We start from the raw sequence: 19,159 nt of genomic DNA, 5'->3' as shown, positions 1-19,159 counted from the left end.
GCTTGCTAGCTGATAGATAGATAGATAGATAGATAGATAGATAGATAGATAGATAGATAGATAGATAGATAGATAGATAGATAGATAGATGGGTAGATAGAATGCTTTGCTAGCTAAAATGAAAGCTTGCTAGCTAAAATGAAAGCTTGCTAGATAGATAGATAGATAGATAGATAGATAGATAGATAGATAGATAGATAGATAGATAGATAGATAGATAGATAGATAGATGAAAGCTTGAGAACTGAGAACAAGCGTCATATACTGTAGGTGCTTAAATATTAGTCATTTTACCAGTATATATAACTGTAGACCTCTCTGTTATTTAAAAAAAAAATCCCTGTCTGAGAGCTGAACTACTGCAAGGTCATATTCTTATTCTTATTATTCTTATTTGTTGATGATTATATTTACAGAAAACCAGACTGCTGTACATCCCCAAACATTACCCACAGACTAATGAAGGCAGCAGAGACACAGATTTAATGAGAACACAGACGCAGACACTAGGTCAAACTCTAACAAGCCTCTCATTGGACAGAACCATCGGTCCGACTCTCAACAACAAGTGCAGCCTAGCGGAGCTGGTACGATCCATCAGTCACCGCGTCGGCGTACGCTTTTATTACGGCGCAGAGGGTCGACAGCGGGCCTCGTTATTATGAGGGTCATATATCCTGATCTGACCCCTTGTTTATGGTTCGGCCTGTAAGACTTAATGAATGTTTTACTGCCCGTCGCCACGTTAGCGACACATTCACGAGCTAACGAGGATCTATGCACACGGCCGCGTCTGGTTATTGAAAATGAGGACATGAGATTATTTGTTGAATGAAGAGTGGCCATAAAAACTGTGTGTTTGTATATTTATTTATTTATGTTATGTTATGTTAGGACACAATTAGTCTTTAATACGAGGCTCTTAAAATAGAGACGGGAGACACGGAGAAGCCCGACAGGACACATGAGCAGAGGGAAGTGTCCTGGAAACATGGCTGTAAACGAGCGTCAATGTTCTCTTCACCAAAGCAACACAGGTTAACTTCTGCTGCTCGAAAAAGCACGAAATTTACAGAATTTAGCGACGCTGTGTTTGCTCATTAAAGACAAAGATGCCACCAAAGCAGATGCTTCCTTTTCTCAAAAGAGGAGAAGGATATTTAATAAATTTGTACTAAAACATTCTGAAATCTGCACTTTATCTGTTGCAGATTGAATTAGATAGATAGATAGATAGATAGATAGATAGATAGATAGATAGATAGATAGATAGATAGATAGATAGATAGATAGATACTTAACTAGATAGATAGATAGATAGATAGATAGATAGATAGATAGATAGATAGATAGATAGATAGATAGATAGATAGATACTTAACTAGATAGATAGATAGATAGATAGATAGATAGATAGATAGATAGATAGATAGATAGATAGATAGCTAAAATGAAAGCTTGCTAGCTTAAAGATAGATGGATAGATAGATAGCTTTGCTAAGATGAAAACTTGCTAGCTAAAATATAGATAGATAGATAGATAGATAGATAGATAGATAGATACTTAACTAGATAGATAGATAGATACTTAACTAGATAGATTGATAGATAGATAGCTTTGCTTGCTAAAATGAAAGCTTGCTAGCTAAACGATAGATAGATAGATAGATAGATAGATAGATAGATAGATAGATAGATAGATAGATAGATAGATAGATAGATAGATAGATAGATAGATAGATAGATAGATTTGCTAAGATGAAAACTTGCTAGCTAAAAGATAGATAGATAGATAGATAGATAGATAGATAGATAGATAGATAGATAGATAGATAGATAGATAGATAGATAGATAATTAACTAGATAGATAGATAGCTTTGCTTGCTAACATGAAAGCTTGCTAGCTAAACGATAGATAGATAGATAGATAGATAGATAGATAGATAGATAGATAGATAGATAGATAGATAGATAGATAGATAGATAGATAGATAGATAGATAGATACTTAACTAGATAGATGGCAGGGTAAATTGGATGTGGGAGGGGCCAATAAGTGACCCCCAAATTCACCCTGAAAAGCACAATAATTGTCGTACATGCACGAAAATCGAAAAATGATATTATGACTATGATCCAAACTCAACAGGAAGGCCGCCGTCTTTTGATTAAACGGCCATTTTGCACCAATGCTGTTTGAACACAGCCTGTTCAAACTGTGCTGTGCATCAATATTTGTCATGAATTCATAGTAAATTCCCAAGTAAAAAGTATCATTGAGACGTTTTCATTCAGGAGACTTTTTTTTGGCAACAATCAGAGTTTTTGGAGTCTCGTGGTGTGAGTGGCTGCGAGCTTGGATTTAGGGCAGTTTATCTCGTTCTTCCCGAGCAGATGGAAGGAAGTCTGTTTACTGCCGTCCTCGGGTTTCGCCTCAGATCAGGGAGCAGCTTTTCTTTAAGGATCTTTTCCCCGGTCGTGGGCTTTTTAAACGACGTGCAGCCAGTTCCCGAGGTTTTAGACGACGTCGAGTTTCAGGGCTTTTATTTTGTTTAAGTTTTGGCGTCATAGGTTATCGAGCGTGGATTGATGGGACAAATGTTGACAACAGAGCTGATCCAGAGCATGGTGTTTTCTTCTGCTTTAGGCTCTAACATCTGCAGCTCTATCCTCCGACATTTGGTCACGACTGTCGTTGCATTTAACTTTTTATTGAGAGCTTCTGATGTCTAATGCCAAGCACCAGCTCTCTGAGAAGTAATAAAGTGTCTTGTGTACATGAGTGGGCACATTACATCTTAAGCTGTGGGATGTAGAGCCCTGCTTAAGTGCACAAACTCCTATTGCACCACGAATAACGGAGGTTGTAATCTGCGACGTTTGGACGGGCGGGTGGATGTTTTTTTTTCCCCGCGTCGGAGCTCTGAGACGTTATATTGTGCCTCGCGCAGTATTTAGCGAGAGTGTAGGTGACTTACACCATCTGTTTGTGAAGCAACAAGCTCAGGCAGACGCTCTGCCAGCAAAGAGGCACAAGGTCCCCGGGCTTATCTTGGGCGAGGTGCTGCTGCTGCTGCTGCTGCTGCTGCTGCTGCTCGGCACCAGCGAGGCGGAACGATAAACATAATTAAATTGAGTTGGATTACACAAAACGGATCGGATCAGTTTGAGGGGGAAAAGGTGGAGGAGCTAATCCAGTGCAATCCTCTCTGTACAGAGGTGCCAGACACACAAAACCACGTAAATAAAGAAGAGGGAGAGAGTCGCATGAAGTGTAGAAGAAGAAGAAAAGATTCAGTTCAGTTTTTGTTATAAAAGTGTTTTCTGAATTCACACCGCTCCGATCCGTGGATGGATAATCGCAGATAACGAGGCCACAATAAACGTTAAATATAGATGTATATAGAGAAGGAGAGAGAGAGCATTTGCTAAATTTGCAAACATTTCCACTGCAGACCCTCAATATTATTGTTTTTTTCTTCTGGTCAAGTTGTTTTTGAGAAGCGTGCTGAGGCTTTCTAACTCCAGATATTTAGCAGCTAACCGGCTCTACTTTTGCACCATTTTTGATTTAAATCTCACACTTTTCCTCAATCTCTGGTGACTCAGGATCATTTTATGAGATTTCTGAATCTTTAAAAGGTGCCATATGCAAGAATGTGGCCAAAAACAGTTACTACATTCAAATTCAAAACACCGAGGTCTTTTAGGTTTCGTTTTCTGACATAACTGGCAACCCGTGGTTGCTCGGCAGCTGAGACTCTACTGATTGCAATGACTCGTAGACAGCGGTAGGTGGCGCCACATGACGCTAAAACTTGATTTCAAAAACGTAAACATGATTTGCAGTCTGCAAAATAAAATTTTAATGCAAATATTTTGTTTGTACTGTTGTTGTTGGTGAGTTCAGTTTGTTATATGAACATTATTCTCTGTGACATATTAGGAGGATTTTATGGCCAGTTGCTTTAGATTTATTACATAATGCACCTTTAAATATTGATAAGATATTCCGAGCATTTGCTAAATTTGAAAACATTTCCACTGCAGACCCTCGATGTTATTGTTTTTTCTTCTGGTCGAGATGTTTTTGAGAAGCGTGCTGAGGCTTTCTAACTCCAGTATCGTTATTTCGGATATTTAGCAGCTAACCGGCTCTACTTTTGCTCCATTTTTGAGTTAAATCTCACACTTTTCCTCAATCTCTGGTGACTGAGATTTCTGAATCTTTAAATATTGAGACGACATGAGATGCCATCAAAAATTGAAACACTGTCCTGTATGTTTAGATATTTAGAGGCAATGATGTTTGTGCTTCAGTTTGGGGGGAAATTTTGAGGAGCTAATCCAGTGCAATCCTCTCTGTACAGAAGTGCCAGACACACAAAACCACATAACTAAAGAAGAGGGAGAGAGTCGCATGAAGTGTAGAAGAAGAAGAAAAGATTCAGTTCAGATTTTGTTAAAAAAGTGTTTTCTGAATTCACGACGCTCCGATCCGTGGATGGATAATCGCACGTGTTATTTCAAAAAAATTGGCAAACATGGGGAAATTTAAGGAGATAACGAGGCCACAATAAGGGACTGTTTGCTAAATTTGAAAACATTTCCACTGCAGACCCTCGATGTTATTGTTTTTTCTTCTGGTCGAGATATTTTTGAGAAGTGTGCTGAGGCTTTCTAACGCCAGTATCGTTCAGTATTTCGGATATTTAGCAGCTGACCGGCTCACACTTTTCCTCGATCTCTGGTGACTGAGATTTCTGAATCTTTAAATATTGATACGACATGAGATACCATCAAAAATTGAAACACTGTCCTGTATATTTAGATATTTAGAGGGCAATGATGTTTGTGCTTCAGTTTGGGGGGAAATTTTGAGGAGCTAATCCAGTGCAAGAGGTGCCAAACGACATAAATAAAGAAGAGGGAGAGAGTCACGTGAAGTGTAATCGTGTGGTTTTAGTCGGATTCAGTTCAGTTTTTGTTAAATAAAAGTGTTTTCTGAATTCACGACGCTCAGATCCGTAGAGCGATAATCACACGTGTTATTTCCTCACCGCTGTAATGACAGTGATTTAGTCCCGGTTGAGATTAAGCACCTGTAAGAACAGTCAACTCATGCAGGAAGTTGTGTGTTTTTTCTTCAGCTACAGCTGAACTTTTTTTTATTTATCGCCATCACATCTACGACAGCCCTCGCCATAACCTTTTTTTCCCCCTTCAATTTCAACTCCCATTCCCCCCAGATTGCATTTTCCCCTTTTGTAAGCGACTTTGGTTCAATCCCTTTACAAATAACCTTCCCCCTGGGGAAGTGAAGACTCTTACTTTCACTCCACTCCTCTCTTCTATCCTCATCTCCCTTTGTCTCTCGGCCTCAGGCGCAGTAAACAGATTGATACAGTCTGGCAATTCCTCTCCTTTACAAACTAATCCAGTGTAATCCAAGTCTGTCTGTGTCCTGTCAGTGTGTCTGGCAGCAGCAGCAGCAGCAGCAGCAGCAGCAGCAGCAGCAGCATTAAAAAAGCTGATGCTGGGTGAAGCAGAGGTGACGTTTGGTGACGCTGAATTTCCTCCACCCTCCAAATAAAACCCCCGAGGTTTCAGGTGCTTTAAAGGTTTGCCAGGTGTGAGGAAACGGAGAAGGAGGAAGCTGTAAATTCAATTTTAAAAAAGTGTAAACGAGACCGAGTGCGGCGGCGGCGTCGTTATCAGTGAAGCCAGTGTTTCCTCCATCTAATCATAAATATAATAATATATAAGCAAACAGATATGTATTTAGTTTTTTGGACGAATCACGACGTCTTGTTCTAAAATAAACACTCATCAATTAGTCTGCTTTGGCTCACTCCGTTTCACCAATTAAGATTGGATGCAACAAAATACGTGTTTATCCGATTAATAATAGAGGCGATAATGTTGGGAAAAAAATTGGGAAATGTGGGGAAATTTAAGGAGATAACAAGGCCACAATAAATATTAAATATAGATGTATATAGAGAAGGAGAGAGAGAGAGTGTATTTGCTAAATTTGAAAACATTTCCACTGCATTCCCACGATGTTGTTTTTTCTTATGGTCAAGATGTTTTTGAGAAGTCTGCTGAGGCTTTCTAACTCCAGTATCGTTCAGTATTTCGGATATTTAGTGGCTCTACTTTTGCACCATTTTTTATTTAAATCTCACACTTTTCCTCAATCTCTGGCGACTCGGGGTCACTATATGTCTTAATGTAGCTTTAAATAATGATACGACATGAGATGCCATCAAAAATTGAAACACTGTCGTGTACATTTAGATATTTAGAGGCAATGATGTTTGTGCCTCTCCGACAAACTTCGCTAACGTCGTCGTTCGCGTTCAGAGAAAGAACAGTGAATGCGGCAGATAAACGACGACGCTGATGATGATGATGATAATGACTCAGATTCACACACAGTGAGACTTTGACGACGTTGTCGTTGTTGTTGTTGTTGTTTTTGTTGCTGCTGCAGAGGCCAAAAGCTCAGAGTGAGAGTGAGAGACACGTTTGAAGAGAAGCAGGAGGATAAGAGACTGAATCACATGAGCCAGAAGTAAAGATTGACAAGATATAAGGCCGTGACAGGGTCTCTAAACCTTCCTTATTTTTATCCTCTCTGCCGCTGACGAAAAAAGAAACGTGGAACAAGAACTACTGACTTATTGGTGAACGACTGCGTTTGCAGAAATCAACATAAAATAATTCATTTAACTGAATTTTTTAATGTGGAAAAATGGTGCTTGTTATTTGGGGAAAAACGAATTTGGGATTCTTCATCTATAAATTCTATGATGTACAACAGTTACAACAATCATAATTGAAAACATTGCTAGCGCGTGGTTTACGTACGTAAATAAGACGCTGCTTCACCTACCCACATTTGCATGTTTAAATTTTACAAACATTCAACCTATTTTTTGGTCTACTGTCAGCGACGGATGACCGTAAAAGTGCGGGAAAATTTAAAGCCGTGTGACGAGTGGAGATAAAGGATCGTATAAAAGTTACGCAAGTTAAATATTCACCCACAAAGTGTGTGAGAGAAGGAGAGAGAGAGAGAATTTGCTAAATCTGAAAACATTTCCACTGCAGACCCTCAACGTTGTTGTTGTTGTTTTTTCGTCTGGTCAAGATGTTTTTGAGAAGCGTGCTGAGGCTTTCTAACTCCACTATTTAGCAGCTAACCCGCTCTACTCGCTCTTTGCGTGTTGTAGAAATAAAACCTGCTACACAGGGTCATTTTATGTCTTAATCTAACAGATTTCTGATATATATCAGCCTTAAATATTGATACAGCGACATGAGATACCATCAGCAATTGAAACTGTACTCTATTTACGTACTTAAAGATTTACAGCGAGGTCTCAAATAATGACTTGCAGCATTTGCTGTCTGATAATTAAAATTGCGACGTTAATCTGACATTGTTCACCCCCTGAAGTGTTATTTCCGTTCATATATAAAGGTTTATCCTGAAGTTAACGTTGACAATTCATCTTCTGGTGGGATTATTGGGACTAAAAGTATCACAAACTGTATCCAGTCCCAGTCCCAAGCAAACAAACACACACACACACACACACAAACACACACTCATACATCATCTGCTCGTGCCTAAACAAGTGCACTTTGCATTATTTAAAGCATCCTGGCAAAGCCCTTTAATTGGAAAGTCTCCTCTTGGATCACTGTGTCCTGTAGCAGACAGCTCAAGGCAGCCTTTCAGCCATGCACGTACGTATGCATGCATGCAGGTGGAAGAAGACACTCACACACACACACACACACACACACTCACACACACACACACATCTGAAATATGAATGCAGCGTTTGTCGCCGAGCAGCAGCTTGTTCCACGCGGAGAATGTGACGGCGTTAAATCAACAGGCTGAGCCCGAGGCCACAACTCAGAGCTTTACATCGACGATGGAGACGATAGAGAAGCGAACGACAGATGGAGAGAATAAACGCACATAACAATTATAATAAAGTACTGGTTCCTTTTGAGCATATATATATATATATATATAATGTGTTTCTTTTTTTAAACATTTAAAACCGCCGTCATGTTCAGATAAAATAAAGTTTAGTAGGAGTCTGGAAAAGGTCGGACACTAAAAACATACGTACGTTATATCAGACTTTTTTTGTCCCTTTCCTAAAAAGAAAACCTGATTATAATGAGATATAATGAGTATTGCAAAGGGTTACATACGTTGGATTTGTTTTTTTTATATAACTTAGTATAAGATACTACTCGATAATTGCAATAATTAAGTTTGAAGAGTATATAACGGCACGAGTGTTCGTCTCTAACCGTTTGAGGGAAATCAAAATGTGCGTTAATATGAACTAAATCACATTATTTCCTCATTTGTTGTTGTTGTCGAGCCGTTGTCGTAGCGACAGGGAACTTTAATCTGTTGAATAGAATAGAATATTGTGCAAAAATACTGTTCCCTATGTCTTCATTAAGGCCTATACCAAACGTATACATTTAAAAAAGGAACTTTTAACCCTTTAAAGTTCATGTACTGTAAAGTTAAAGCAAGAATCTTCTCTACACACATAGAGAAAGACTGAAAAAAGTTTTTAGTGTTGTGGGTTGTTAAAGCGTGTCATGCTGGAGTTAAACATTTGTAGAAGTCCTCAAACACTGTAATGACATTAAAAACCCTGAGGATCAGTTCATCTTTTACATCTTTGACTGCGTTAAATCTGCATTATGTAATAAATCTAAAGCAAACGGCCTTAAAAATCCTCCTAATATGTCACAGAGACTCAGAAATAATGTTCATATAACAAACTGAACTCACCAACAACAGCAGGACAGACAAAATATTCACATAAAAAAAAAAAAAAGTTGTTTTGGCGGCATGTGGCGCCACCTACCGCCGTCTACCAATCATTGCAGTCAGTAGAGTCTCAGCTGTCCGAGCCACCACGGGTTGCCAGTTACGTCAGAAAACGAAACCTAAAAGACCTCGGTGTTTTGAATTTGAGTGTAGTAACCGATTTTGGCCACATTCTTACATATGGCGCCTTGAAAGCTGAAAGCGGACCTAAACTGGAAGTTTCAATTAACGCTGTTTTTTAGTGTGTATCTGCGTCATTACCCTCGTTTATGAAGCCCTGAAGGTTCCAAACAAACAGTTCAGCCACTGCTGAGAACGCTGTGTCGTAATGTTGTAATCTCGGGCTCAGCGAGATCTCCTGCTCCGGGCACTAGTCCGGGCACATCCGGTTGCGTACATTGAACCGCAGAAGAAGAACAACGTCCGTTGTGGAGGTGGATTGTTAAAACAATGTTTACCAGGAAGTGACGTAATTAGCACGTCAGCTAATTACGTCACTTACCTGGTATTGGCCAATCACAAGACACAAGTTGGGAAGGCTCTACGCTGGCTGACCAATCACAACACAGTTCTGTCTTCTGGGGGGTGAGAGTTCAGTCTGAAACAGCGCGGCTGCGCTGAGAGAGCTTCAGCGAGGAGAGATTTGTATCGGCTCGTTTCCAGCAACTCGGACGTTTTTGACCGTAAAAACAAGTGAATGTACGTGAACGGACCTCCATAACTCGCATATATGTGCGATAGGACCGCTCTGTGGGAGCTTTAAACATCGAGTGAGGAGGGGCAAAAGAAGCTAAATGATGATAGCACCTTTGACGCATTACTGCGGCCATGTGGTGTGAGAACATGCATGCGTTGTCGTTGTCGTGTCTGCAAACAAGTCCTTGTTAGGGGCTTTTTTTTGTGTTGTCCTGCCGCACTATTCACCCCTGGATTCCAGCAGCAGCCTCAGCCTCCCGCTCGTCTGCATGCTGAGCAGGTTGTTGTTGTTGTTGTTGTTGTTGTTGTTGTTGTTGTTGCTCCCTCGTCTGCCCTCGCTGCTACATCTGCGGGGTCAAATCCACCGGTCGTCGTCGTCGTCGTCGTCGTCGTCTCCCGGCCTCAGACGAGGGTTTCGGCCGCTGCCTAACGCCGCCTCCACCTGCGTTAGCTCGGCGTGTGTCGGCCGACCGCAGATCCACAGATCGTTATCACCGTCGACGTTTACCGCTGCCTTTGATCCGCAGCTGACTTTACTTCACATTCTAACCCTCTCATCTCCTCTCATCATCGTCGTCGTCGTCGTGGCTAAAAATAAGCCTCCTCTTCCTCCTGCTCTGTTAAATGAGATGAATTAACAGCGGGGTATCGTCGTGTCTAAAAATGAGGATGCTCCGTCACCGCAGCTCCGTCTGTGAATAAGCAGAGGCTGAGGCTGTTAATGCAAAAGCAAACATTGGCCCGAGTGCTCCTGCAGTGGGACGTCCAATTATAAAAGCACTTGATGTGGAGCTTATGTGCAGCGACTGGTGTTAGAGCCGAGCTCCACGCTGCATCTGCTGCTGCTGCTGCTGCACGGACGCGTTTACCTTGTTATTGTTGTTGTTGTTTTATAATAATAATCGCTGTAAAAATGATGGAGAACAGGACTTCACATCCTCAGGGATTGAAATACAAACATTTAACTTCTAACAAGGTTCATAAACCTGACTTCGGTTGATTCGTTTAATTGACAAAGTCTGTTTTTTCCCCGTCCACCGTCGTCGTGTGCATTAGACAAAATAATGCAAAATAATCTCATATTCGCATATTCATTATTTTTTTATGTTAAATATCTTTCGCATAAATTGCTGAATCGCAAATGTCATCAAGCCAATCAGCTCATTTGCATACACTACATAGAAATAGAGAATATCTTGATAAAGATGTTCTTTATTCTTTAAAAACTCACTTTTTTAATAGTTTCCAGATTATTAGACGTCTCTGGCATGGCTTGCTAGATTTTTTTTATTTTTTTTATTTTTTTTATTTTTTTTCAATTTTGGCATTCAGCTGAATAACAAGTGGACAGTGCCAGGGTCTGAAGTGGATTTATTCATACATTTGAACTCTTGATTTGTATTAAAAACACTAAAAGTTGTCTAAATGTTTTTTTTTGCTGCCAAAGCTGCTGTTTCTATGGCGACGAGTAAAGTTTTCACACTTTACAAATAAATGTAAGACGAATAAAAACAAACAGCAACTTGTTAGAGATTCTGATGACAAACTGTGTCCTGTTGTGGTTTAAGACGCCGTCGTCTGTTGCTCTGTCTGTCGCTCTAAGTGTCTGATACTCTGTTTGTCACTCTAAGTGTCTGTCGCTCTGAGTGTCTGTCGCTCCGAGTGTCTGTCGCTCTGTCTGTCGATCTGTCTGTCGCTCTAAGTGTCTGTCGCTCTGTCTGTCACTCCGAGTGTCTGTCTCTCTGTGTGTCGCTCTAAGTGTCTGTAGCTCTGTCTGTCGGTCTAAGTGTCTGTCGGTCTAAGTGTCTGTCGCTATGAGTGTCTGTCACTCTGTTTGTCGCTCTGAGTGTCTGTCACTCTGTCTGTCGCTCTAAGTGTCTGTCACTCTGAGTGTCTGTTGCTCTGTTTGTCGCTCTAAGTGTCTGTCGCTCTGTTTGTCGCTCTGAGTGTCTGTCGCTCTGTCCGTCGCTCTAAGTATCTGTCGCTCCAAGTGTCTGTCGCTCTGAGTGTCTGTTACCGTGTGTCGCTCTAAGTGTCTGTCACTCTGTTTGTTGCTCTAAGTGTCTGTCACTCTGTGTGTCGCTCTGAGTGTCTGTCGCTCTTTGTCGCTCTAAGTGTCTGTCACTCGAACCGTCTGTCGCTCTAAGCATCCGTGGCTTTAAGCACCTGTCGCTCTAAGCGTCCGTCGCTCTCACTGTCTGTCGCTCTAAGCGTCTGTTGCTCTCAGTGTCCATATCTCTAAATGTCTGTCGCTCTGTTTGTCACTCTGTCGGTCGCTCCGAGTGTCTGTCGCTCTGTCTGTCGCTCTGTGTCTGTCGCTCTAACCATCTGTCGCTCTGTCTGTCGCTCCAAGTGTCTGTCGCTCTATCTGCCGCTCTAAGTGTTTGTCGCTCTAACCGTCCGTCGCTCTAACAGTCTGTCGCTCTCAGTGTCCATATGTCTAAGCGTCTGTTGCTCTGAGTGTCTGTCGCTCTGAGTGTTTGAAGCTCGTCACAGAGATTCGCTCCTCTGCGAACAGCTCGTACTTATCAAAGCGCTCCGCCTCGTCCCCGAGCTTTTCCCAAACACAAAGCTCCTCTAATTTCTCCTGAATTGCGAGTCTCTCCAGACCTGCGCTAATCTCATATTTGCCATTTGAGCGCCGACTGTAGCCGCTGTTCCCTCTGCAGTCGCATAATCAAGTCCAGAACTCATCAGCGGCATACAAGATGGCAGAGGAAGTGTTCTTTTAAGCCGCGCCGTGGTTCCATCTGTTGTGTACGACAGAGATAACAGTATTTACAGTTTGGGAGTTTGTGGCGCAGACTTGTTTTTTTGGCCAGATTTTGAGTTCCACTCACTTCATGAAATGTCACGGATTAATTCTGCCACTCGCACCAACGGCGACCTTTGCCCCCTCCACAAACATCACAAACAAACTTCAGTTGAACTGTTAAAAAGCTCTAAAAAAAACTTTCTTAATCCTTATTCCATCATTTTTAGCGTTAAATCGTCATATCTCATAGTCGGGTTTGGTACAGTTACGGTACGGTTTGGAGCGGTGAAGCCCTCGGTCAGGCTTGCGTTTCCGACTGTGAACAGAACCTTTACTCGGTTCACAGGTTGTGATACAGTACAGATACGTAGCGTCGTACATTGAATGCGACACAGCGGGCAACAAAGGAGGAAATCCAGCAGCTCGGTTTTTCTCCTGCTCGGTTTGTGGCCGTCTGTGGTCGATCTAGATCGACCCTCTCGCTCCACAGTCTCGTACCATTTTACTGTGGTACCCCAGGGGAAGTTTACCGAAAAAATGGAACAGTCGGGGGGCGGTTTCTTTGGTTCTGTTCCTAATGCTAACATGGCTCAAGGGTGCGGTCACACCTGCCTCGTGTAGTCCAGGTAAACCAAACCCTAGAGTTTGTGTGGATGCAGTCCAACATTTAGTTGTTTTGTAGTACACTCTTAGTGCTCAGAGAACCCTTTTTGGTTCCTTTTATAAAGGAACCTACCTGGAACCCTTAGTGTTAGCAAGAACCCTTTTGAAACCCTTTATTCAGGAAAGGGCTTTTAAAGGGTTCGTCATCCCGTTCCTCTTATGTATCTTATACTTCGGTGCCTTAAGACAGTAAAAAAATTCAATTTAAATATTTAGCACTGTCCAAGTTGTTTTAAAAAGCTAACGGCCGGGATATGAACGTCTCCAGCTGCAGACTCACATTCATGGTGAGTCAAATGTATATTTTTGTGTGTTTTGTACAGTATTTATGGTTAAAACTATGCTTTTACTATGGTTTATATTATCTTAACGTGACTTTCATCGCAGATTTCATCCGCTCATCATGCAGCTTTGGCGTAAAAAAAAAAAACCCAACATTTATCGTGTATTTCTTCTTGTAAGAACTGTACATTTAAAAAATTTAAAATACAATAAAATGAGGAGGAATTGGTCATTTTTAAGTACACATAAGTATAACATTAAAGTTTATTAACTATACTTGTTACTGGCCACCTATGGGGCATTTATTTTAACTACAGAGCATCTACAGGAGAATATAAACCAAAGGAAAAATAAAGTACACTCTTAGAAATAGAAGTTCTAAGTAGAACCATATAAGGTTTTTCGGCTTGTCCTCAGGAGAACCCTTTTAAAACCCTTTATTCAGGAAAGGGCTTTTAAAGGGTTCTGTGGATCAAAATGGTTCTTACTGGAACCATTAGTGTTATCAAGAACCCTTGAAAAACAAGGGTTTTTTAGAAGCTAATGGTTCCAGAACCTCAGCCCTTGTAGAAGAACACATTTGGAACCCTTCATTTCTAAGAGCGTAGGATCCAAAACCAGATGTTCCACTGTGTCCATGCAGACGATAGATATCTGTATAGATATAGTCTCGGTTACTTGCAAGTGAATTTTGGACAGAACACACTGCAGAACATCAGCTGAAGACCACGGTGAAGAGAACCTGCCCAGAACGACGCTCCGTGACGTGGAAATGACGAGCGATTTTTGCCTTTTTTTAAATCCACCTCCATATCTGACCTGAATAATAACTCAGCGGCATTTCCTGTTTACATCACTTTTGTTTGTCTTTTTAAGCATCGCTAAACAAAAGAGTCCATTAAACTGAATATCGCTCGAAAACGACGCGACACGATCTTGGCCTTCAAAAACCAAACGTGGACTAGAGGATTTAACCGAGCGCCGAGTGCCACAGGGGGAAAAACCACAAATGTTATCATGACATAAAACCAATGATCTTTAAACTAAACTAAACAAGTCTAAAAATAGCAGACGGTGTTAACGCAGCTCAACAGAGGAAGAAGTGACAGCTAATGGAGGGAAATATAATAAAAAAATAACCCAAATTTGAATGAACTATAATCAGAATCAAATTAAAAACTTAAAAAATCACACGTTTTTGACGTCCGTCAGAACAAAGTGTCACATTTCTCTAAACTGGTTCATCCCAGTGTTGTTGTTTTTAATCTGAGGACGCAGCAGGAGAAGCAAACTCTTTCATGTCACACACTCACAGTGAGTTTCCTAAAAAAAATGCAATTAATTTGACCTTAAGGCTGAGTTTACTGTGATCTAATCTGGGTTTTTATCACAGACAGAGAGAGAGAGAGAGAGAGAGATTAGCCGTGTGATAACGTCACAGACTCTGAAGTAATTTTAAACACAAAGTGTTTTAGGTAAACTAACAACAGTGTGTGTGTGTGTGTGTGTGTGTGTGTGTGTGTGTGTGTGTGTGTGTGTGTGTGTGTGTGTAGGGGAGACCTCTACGTTGTCATAATTTACCCTTTATCCTGGATTAGGATTGGGTTAACCCTTGCAACAAATATACTGAGTCTTTAAACTGCTTTTATAGTTTTAAATCATGCTTTTGTGTAGTTTTCAACCCAGTTCTTCTCAATCAGCAGCACTTTTGGCAATTTTACACATTTTAATCCCTCCGATAGTCGTTTTCTGTACTTTTTCTTTAAATTCTATGTCCTACACTGGTGGAAATTTGAATTTCTGACCTAATATTGCCGTTAAAATACCATAGTGTGTGTAGGGGAGACCTCTACGTTGTCATAATGTATGTTTTATCATGGGTTAGCACACATATCTCATGCTTTAAACTGCTTTCGGAGTTTTAAATCGGGCTTTTGTGTCGTTTTCAACCCAGTTCTTCTCAATCAGCAGCACGTGTGGTTTATATTTTGGCATTTTTACACATTTTAATCCCTCTGATTGTCGTTTTCTGTGTCCTACACTGGTGGAAATTTTAATTTCTGATCTAATATTGCAGTTAAAATACCAAAGTGAGTGTAGAGGGGAGACCTCTACGTTGTCATAATTTAGTTTTAAATCATGCTTTTGTGTAGTTTTCAACCCTGCACTTCACACTCAGCAGCACGTGTGGTTTATATTAGGGCATTTTTACACATTTTAATCCCTCTGGTAGTCGTTTTCTGTACTTTTTCTTTAAATTCTGTGTCCTACACTAGTGGAAATTTTAATTTCTGATGTAGGATTGCAGGTAAAATGCCAAAGTGTGTGTAGGGAAGACCTCTACGTTGTCATAATTTAGTTTTCAACCCTGCACTTCACAATAAGCAGCACTTTGGGCATTTTTACACATTTTAATCCCTCTGATAGTCGTTTTCTGTGTCCTACACTGGTGGAAATTTGTATTTCTGATCTAATATTGCAGTTAAAATACCAAAATTGTGTGTCCTCATGTCAACAAAAAGAAAGAGCGTCTTCTTTGGTGCAAAACAACTTGACAAAACTGCCATGACTCCACAAACAGAAGAATCCACACAGCTGTTCTTCAGCCTGTAGCTCCATCACCACAGCGTTCACGTGCGAATACACAAACACACACACACACACACACACACGCACACACACACAGTATATTTAAAGCGCGTGTCTTTACCTTGGTCCAGGAGTCTCTGTGAGTGCTGATAATGCGGCTCCAGCGTTTCCTTCTCCGCCACGAGCTCCTGCAAATACTTCTCGCCCTCCATGACGTCCAGGATGCTCACGCGCTCCAAGTAAACAACAACAACAATAATTAAAAAAAAAAACACACACACGCGCGAAAAGTTTGTCAACGTCCACGCGGATCCACGTCAGATCACCGCCGCGAGAGGATGAGGATCACAGTGGCGCGTGGGGGGTGATTTCGTTCATTGGCGCTCGCGCTGCAAAAATCATTCCTCGGTCCTCGCGGAAAACACATGCGAAGGCACGCGGGGGCGCGCGCGCCACACACACACACACACACACTCGCGCACACAGAGAGAGAAAGCGCTCAAATGTGATCCCATCAGCGCGTGCTTGAACCCGCGGTGTTTGTCAAGCAGCGTGGATTCTTCTCTGCGTGGAAGCGTCTTCTTCTACTGCTTCTATCCTCCTCTCTCTCTCTCTCTCTCTCTCTCTCTCTCTCTCTCTCTCTCTCTCGCTTTGGCTCGTGCTGCTGCAGCGATTGGACGAGCGGCGCGCGCGACGCGCCATCCACCGTGAGAGTGGGCGGAGCGTGCGGCCGGAACTGTCCGCGGTGCTGAAACCCAGAAGAACTCAGAGGAAAAAAGGAGTCATTTTAACTGACTTTAATTTACATTTAACTAATTCAGAGGACGAGAGAGGAGTAAAATATTATTTAACTATAACTATATATAATAATAAAAAATAAAAAAAATATAAAAATAAAAACAATTTCTATGAAAAACTTTTAATTATATATAACATCCATTATTCATTGATATTTTCATACTTGTACGAGCTTTCTTTCTTTTGTACTTTCTCTCTCTTCCTCTCTATTTTTCTTTCTTTCTTCCCTGTTTCTGTCTTTCTTCCTCTCTTTCATTCTCTCGCTCACTCTTTCGCATTTTCTCTCTTTATTTCCCTCTTTCTTACCCTTTTTCTTCCTTTCTTTCCCTCTTTCTTCCTCTCTTTATTTCTCTTTCTTTCCCTCTTTCTTTCTTCCTCTTTCGTACTTTCATTCTCTCTCTCTCTTCCTCTCTTTCTTTCTCTTTTTCATACTTTCTCTCTCTTCCTCTATTTTTCTTTCTTTCTTCCCCGTTTCTATCTTTCTTCCTTTCTTTCTTCCTCTATTTCATTCTTTCTTTCCCTCTTTATTTATCTTTCTTTCCCTCCCTCTCTTCCTCTATTTATTTCTCTTTCTTTCTTCCCTGTTTCTTTCTTCCTCTCTTTCTTCATCTATTTCTTCCTCTGTCATTCTTTCTTTCACTCTTCCTTTCTTCCTCTCTTCATTTCTCTTTCTTCGCCTTTTCTTCCTCTCTTTCTTTCCCTTTTTCTTCCTCTTTCTTTCTCTCTTTCCTCCTCTCTTTCAAACTGTCTTTCCCTCACTCTTCCTCTCTTTATTTCTCTTTCTTTCTTCTTTCTGTCTTTCTTCCTCTCTTTCTTCCTCTATTTTGTTCTTTCTTCCTCTCTTTCTTTCTTTCTCTCTTTATTTCCCTCTCTCTTCCTCTCTTTATTTCTCTTTCTTTCTTCCTCTCTTGTTGTTATTTTTTAAAATCCATCATGAAACCCCGTCAAATTGAAAACATCTACAATAAGAGAAGATGAAGCTCGTTACAAACTAATGTAATTTAATAATAATAATACATTATGTTAATTAATCTCATTATAATCCCGTCTGTTATAATCTGCTTTGATTAAAAATCAGGACTTGAAAACGACGTACTGATAATGCATCGATCCTAATATGATATGATAATAATAATAACGTCACTTTGTTTTATTATTATTATTATATATAAATATTCAGAGTGAGTCACAGAGGTCAAAGGTCACTCTGACACATGTTATACAAACACACCTCACAAATAAACACAGCTTCTCTATCTTTAGAAAAAGAGGAATAATAAACGTCCATATATGGAACAGGAAACAGTCTTTGTCTGTTTCTCTTTATTCACTGAAGCCATTGATCGAGCGTCCGCGGCTCCTGATGCTGCTTTTTACTCGTTAGAACGAGCCGTCAATAGATCTCAGGAAATCCATTCACCTTCTTCTCCTGGGGCATGTTTATGAATTCATTACGTTAAATAAAGGAAGCGTTGTTGTTTTTGGCCCCCGCGACCGAGAACCAGAACCAACAACAGGCCGAGTCGCTCGGGTTTCACACAACGTTAAGAGGCTGAAGAGAGTTTGTCCAGACGGACGATATCTGAGCGTCCAGCCCTCAAATCTACTGCATCTGACGTCCTGAGCTTCCTGGAAATGTGTTTATAGATTGTCTTATGTTCTGTGTGTGTGTGCGTGTGCGTGTGCGTGTGCGTGTGTGTGTGTGTGTCGGGACATGTTGACCTTGTGAGGACCAGTCAGCATCTTTAACTCCTCAGGCTTCAGCGCGACTTGGTTTTTGGATTAGCTTTAGATTTTACTGTAAGTCAGGTTTAGTTACATTAGTTGTGATGTTATATAATAATCTACACTTTCCTTCCAAGCGTGTTGGAAAACCTGTATGATTGCATTGAGTTAAGGTGTTTGTCATTTAATTTAAAAAAAAAAGCATGAATTCTGAGAAAAATCTGATTTCTGACTTTTTCTTTAATCTCTTTGAATCTGGCATTAATATTTTTAATTGTTGACTTCAATCCCAAAAAATCTGACTCCTTTTACAGAATTCTGTTTTCCATCTAAATAATTCTGACTTTAATCCCAGATTTCTGACTTTAATCCAAAAAAAGATTCTGACTAATCTAAAAATTCCGATTTTAATCTCAGAATTCTGACCTTTTTATCAAAAAAAAATTTCCACTTTTATTTCAGAATTCAGACTTTAAGCCTAATAAAAAAAATCAGACTTCATTCTGAAAAATTCTGACTTTAATCTTAAAAATTCGGACTAGTTTCAGAATTCTGACTTTCATTTGAAAAAATCTGATTTTAATCGAAAAAACTGACTTTAATCTCATTATTCTGACTTTAATCTAAAACCTTCCGACTTTTAGCTGAGAATTTTGACTTTCATCAAACAATTCTGACTTTAATCTCATTAATCTGACTTAAATCTAAAAAAAATTCCAACATTAATACAGAATTCTGACTTTAATCTGAAAAATTGACTTTTAACTCAG

The 19,159-nt window shown here is 40.4% G+C and overlaps 1 protein-coding gene across 1 annotated transcript in view; it reads right to left on the bottom strand.

The window, feature by feature from the left end:
- khdrbs3 (KH domain containing, RNA binding, signal transduction associated 3) overlaps positions 1-16,078 on the bottom strand; it is a gene marked incomplete at both ends in the record, with an annotated part of 120,062 nt that extends 103,984 nt beyond the window's left edge. The window contains one exon of the mRNA XM_083900047.1: positions 15,988-16,078. Within this exon, the coding sequence (XP_083756173.1) occupies positions 15,988-16,078 (91 nt within the window). The remainder of the gene's footprint in view (positions 1-15,987) is intronic.
- Positions 16,079-19,159: the final 3,081 nt, after the last annotated feature.

This window comes from Microchirus variegatus, assembly GCF_963457635.1.
Source record: "Microchirus variegatus genome assembly, chromosome: 13".
NCBI classification, from domain to species: Eukaryota; Metazoa; Chordata; class Actinopteri; order Pleuronectiformes; family Soleidae; genus Microchirus; species Microchirus variegatus.
The sequence above is the reverse complement of the archived record's forward strand: the minus strand, read 5'-3'. Positions and strand labels throughout refer to the sequence as shown.